Source organism: Postia placenta (assembly GCF_002117355.1).
Source record: "Postia placenta MAD-698-R-SB12 unplaced genomic scaffold POSPLAscaffold_2, whole genome shotgun sequence".
Taxonomy (NCBI): Eukaryota; Fungi; Basidiomycota; class Agaricomycetes; order Polyporales; family Adustoporiaceae; genus Rhodonia; species Rhodonia placenta.
In genome coordinates, this window is record NW_020169833.1 from 721,716 (window position 1) to 726,663 (window position 4,948).

Genomic DNA, 4,948 nt, shown 5'->3' on the forward strand with positions numbered 1-4,948 from the left:
TTCCGTCATCCTGCTTCTGCATCAATACGCCGCCAGTGGCATAACCCGAGGCATCAACCTCAATGCGCGTCTCCCGATTAGGGTCGTACAGCGCCAAGACTGGAGTCGTCGCGAAGAGCCGCTTGAGCTCATCGAAAGCGCGCTGCTCTTCCTCGCCCCAATGCCATGGGTCGTTCCCTGTGAGTCGGTCGAGTGGTCGCGAGATCTTAGCGAAGTCCTTAATAAAGCGGCGGTAGAAGTTGGAAAACCCCCGGAACTTCTGAACATCTTTTTTGTTCCGGGGTACCGGCCACTCATTAATTCCTTTAAGCTTCGCGGGATCCATCGCCACCTCATCGCCACCGAACACATAGCCGACGTAGTCGACCTTGGGAACGTCCCATTCGCACTTCTCAGGCTTCAGGAATAGATCATTATCCTGAAGGCGGCGGAGAACCTCGCGTGTGACCTTCTCATGCTCCTCCTTGTTGGTGGAGAAGATGAGTATGTCATCAAGGTATACGAGGATCTTGCCACCGACGATGAGATCGTGGAAGATCTCGTTCATCATCGCCTGGAAGGTCGCGGGGGAATTGGTGAGGCCGAAGAACATCACCAAGGGCTCGTACAACCCTCGGTTGGTCACAAAGGCCGCCTTCCATTCGTCACCGGCTTTGATCCGGACGTTGTTGTATCCCCATCGGACATCGAACTTGGTGAAGAGCATGGCGCCGCGGAGCTTATCTACCATCTCGGCGATCAGCGGCAAAGGGTAACGATTTTTGACTGTGATCGCGTTCAATCGGCGGTAGTCCTGCACGGGTCGAAGCGTCCCTTCCTTCTTTTTGATGAAGAAGAAGGGGGACGAGATGGGCGACTTCGATTCCCGTATGTAACCCTTCGCTAGTTGCTCCTTGAGGAACTTGTCAAGCTCCTCCTGCTCATTGTTCGACAGGGGGTACACCTTCGAATGGAATGTCGAATAGCCGGGCACGAGTTTGATTGCGTGATCATAAGGCTTCCTTTCGGGTAGCCGTTCGGATGCTTCCTTGGAGAAGACATTCAGGAACTCGTGGTACTGTTTAGGTACCGACTCTTCGGCGGTCTTAACGACCTTCTTTTTGATCTCTTCTTCAGCGAACAGCTGGGAGTACGTATGTCCGGCTGCGACGAACAGCTGAGGAGCGCCGGGAAGCGTGATGCCTTGCTCCCAGGCTTCGATCAAGTCGGCCTCATCCCACTCTACCTCCACCGGATCTTCTTCGGGTTCGAAGTCGGGGAGTACCTTACTCCGGCAGGCACCTATAGCCGACCGTTTGGATTTCGGCGAACGCCTGCGCGCCGTGGGCCTGTCCCCCGTATCACGCGCAGTCGCTGCTTGCTCCATTCGGCCAGTCCTCCTGGCACTGCACGTTTCAGGGCATCGCGACAATTTGAGGGAGCCCTTCTCCCAATCTATTTCTGGGTTGTGCTCGCGTAGCCAATCCAACCCGACGATCACATCTTCCGGACCGATGTCCGTGACCGTGAACACCGTCTTCTCGACGTGCTCTCCTATATGCATCTGTAGCACTGCTACCTCCGAGATGCTTCCATCCTTGTTCAGGGTGCCGTCAATATTATACAGCGGAATTGGTTCCTTCAACTTCCGCATCTGCACCTTATTTTCTACAATGAATCGCTTGTTGATGAACTTCGTGGTGGCTCCGCTGTCCACCATAGCGATCACGTCCTTGTGCCGTCTTTTCCCTTGGAGTCGAACTGGAATGTGAAAATGCTGGGACCCCTGGTCCAACTCATACACCATTGCAGTCGACAATACATTATAACGATTACATGATATACCCGGCCCGACGCGTGCGGCACGAAGCGCGGACCGGATCAAAAACCCTCCTCCTTCATCGCCCGATAGTGCTCGAGCTCTTCGCGCATTGACTTCACCTGTGCCATTAAGTCCGCCAGCTCCGATTGCTCGGATTTCGCTGAAGCGGCACTTATACTTGCCGAGGGTGATGTCATGACGGGGGTGCTTGTCGCGGCCTGGGTGGATCCCGAGGCAACCGTAGCCCGCGCATCGGCGCGTTTTGTGTAAGGCTTGTCCTTACAATTGGGGCACTCGAAGCGTCGGTACCCTTGCTTCCCACAGCCGAAGCATGTGCCGGGGAAGTTTCCTTTTCCGATGGCCGCATTGATGCTGGCCGAAGCTGCGTGCGTCGAGGGTGCACCACCACGTGCCCCACCGCGTCCTCGACCCCGAGCCGAGAAGAAATTGTTCAGCTCAGGCCTACGGGCCCGGCTGATGTCGAGGATCTGCTCGACCTCGGTGGCGCGCTTTTCAGCTGCTTGCCATGTGGCGAAGGTCTCGAGCTCGATTTTGCGGTAGACGCGGGAGGGGATGCCGCTCAGGTACTTGTCGCGTAGCTCCAGGTCCCCATACCCAGAGCGGTCCGCCGGACCCTTGAACAACGCGGAGAACTCCGCGGCGGTGCGTTTTTCACGGACCGACCTGTCCGCGCAGAGCTTCGCCAGCTCTACTTGTGCTGCCGCCTCGTCGTCGAGATTTCCGAAGCGGGCCCTGAAGGCGGCTGCAAAGGCTGCTTCGTTTGCAAATGGGGTCGTGACCCCTTGCACTCCTATCTGTACCGATACGAGCTGGGCGAAGTAGGGAGTGGCCCAAGCGCGGGCGTCTCCATCAAGCAGGCTAAGTGCGACCTGCACCTTGAGTTCGATGGTGGTCAATGACGTGTTGATCAACCAGTAGATGCGTAGCTGCGACAGGAACCGATTGCACTCGATGACGGTCTTGCCATCGTAGCGGAGCGGGAGGAGGAGCTTCAATGTTTCCTTATCGAGAGCGGCAGCGGGAGAGGACATTATCGGCGACGAGGGGGACGAAGGACTGCCCGCGGACGAAGGCGACTGTTGTGACTGTCCGCCGGGCGGACTTCTCGGGGAACGAGTGCTTGAGCGGCCTCGCGGCGGCGACGGCGGTGAAGGCGGTTGAGGAAGCCCGGAGGCGGGGTTACGTAGGACAGGGACTGGAGTCGAGGCGGTGACCGCTGACGACGAGCTGGCCCAAGAATGCGGCGGAGTGTCGCGGGGCTCGGTCTTGGGAGGCCTTTCCAGCCGCGGCCCCAGGGAGGGCTGGGGGATCGCTTGAGGGGTCGCTGAAGGCTGTGCGACTGCTTCAATTCCTCGAGGGAGATAGGGATCTCCTCGCGCTTGACCTGTACTGGCGACAGGTTGGGGAATGCGGGTGCCTGGCGAGGCAGGTCGGGATGGGACGGGAGTGACGTGGCGAGATGTAGATCTCGAGGTGCCAGCGTACCGGAGTGCAGGGCCGCGGGGGTGTTGGACCCGTCGGATTGGTACGAAGTGCCCTTCGTCAACAGTGATGGACCGTGGAGTGCGATTAGGGCACGGTTGCCGATCACAGATGAAGAAAGGAGGTCTGTCTTCGCTGCTCTTTGGGTCGTCACGAGAAACGTCGACCTGATCCTGGGTGTCGAAGGCGTGCTCAAGTCGAGAGCAGTCGAAGAATTCGTCAGCCACGTTGATGGGGGGAGGAAGGGGGGGTGCGCGTGCTACAAAAGGCCGTGCTAGCTAGCTTACACCTACGGCGCCCGAGATGACACTAGGGTTCGCGATTCACGTGGGGCCCAGTACTGCTTTTGGCTAGTATGCAGCAGGAACCTAGTCCACGCGTCCGGTTAAGGACAAGCACCGCCCACTGAAGTGCAGGTGCTGAAAGGTTCGTTCCCTGAGCGTTGGCGATGTAATGTAGGCTATCTACGTATCGTATGGTATCGTAAGGGTGCGCACCACCCGACCTATGGGAAAGGAAAATGTGAGTGTGTGGGTTCCGAGAGAACGCCGGTCGCTTGGGGGAGTTTCGACCTAATGTCACGACTTGAGGTCAAGCGACAGGGAAATACCTAGAAGCGAGGGGCGTCCGACTGGTTCTCACCGAAGCGATGGTGAGCGAGGCTCAAACCTAAGGCTAGGGACAAGAAAATGTATTAGTTAGTAAGGGTAAGTAAAGGATACAAGTAAGAGCTTACTGACCTAGGGACAAGAGGTCGAAACTGAGGTCCCTAGGGCAGCAGAGGCCGGTTTATATACATGGGGAGATTAGGGCAGGCTGTGCGCGTTGGTCCGTGCGCAGCTGGTCCGTGCACAGCATGCCGACGCGGTCCCGGGGGCCGGTGAGTCAGAGCGGCTGTGTCAGCGGAGCCCGAGCTGTGCCGTGCGCTGCCGCCCCATCTAATCTAATCGTACAGTAGATATGATGCGTCCGTATCAGGCAAGTAGTACAGAGGTCGCGGGTTCGAACCCGCGAAAAGGAAAAAATTAAAAAACGGCTAGGCGCCGTGCCAACTCGTGACAGATGGAGAAGGACGCGCTCGCAAAGGGTGGAATCGGGTTCGTGCGCGGGGTTGTTGACGAGGACTAGGCGCGAGTCGTTTTGTATCGTAGTTGTACTCGTGTCGTAGAATTTTGCATAGATGGTCGAATGGAAAATGCGGCCCTTGGCCTAGACGGACCTAGCGGGAACTAAGAGAAAAGAAAATGAAAATAAGTGTTCGAAGCCTGTCGTAATATGATCGAAGGACATAGAAGGAAAAATAGAAATGTTCATAGCAAGGGAAAATGGACTTAATGAAAATATAGGCTCAGTTTGTCATCACAGCCTAGGAGGACTCGTCTAAGGTGAGCCTCCGCGCAACGGTCGAATCGAAGCGTTCGTAGAACGTCGAACGATGTCGCGGCTATCGAGTTGAATCGAAGGTATTCGTACAAAGGATGGTCTGGAACGTAGGAGAAAATCAAACATATCGCGTAACGTGAGAGCAGGAATGGAGAGACAAAAGGACGTATCGTGGTGTAAGAGTAACAAAAGGGAAGAACCTCTATTCGTCGCGTTCTTCGGCTTCTTCGACTTCATCATCGTCGTCGTCGCCTAGCGAAT

The 4,948-nt window shown here is 56.4% G+C and overlaps 1 protein-coding gene across 1 annotated transcript; it reads right to left on the minus strand.

Annotated features, from left to right (window-relative positions):
- Positions 1–3,189: 3,189 nt before the first annotated feature.
- On the minus strand, positions 3,190–4,162 carry POSPLADRAFT_1104213 (hypothetical protein; the record flags this gene model as incomplete). The annotated part of the gene is made up of 5 exons (XM_024483254.1): positions 3,190–3,582; positions 3,773–3,809; positions 3,947–3,979; positions 4,041–4,044; positions 4,102–4,162. Coding segments are annotated over 5 exons (528 nt in total), but the record flags the coding sequence as incomplete, so codon positions are not given.
- Between the last annotated feature and the right edge of the window lie 786 nt (positions 4,163–4,948).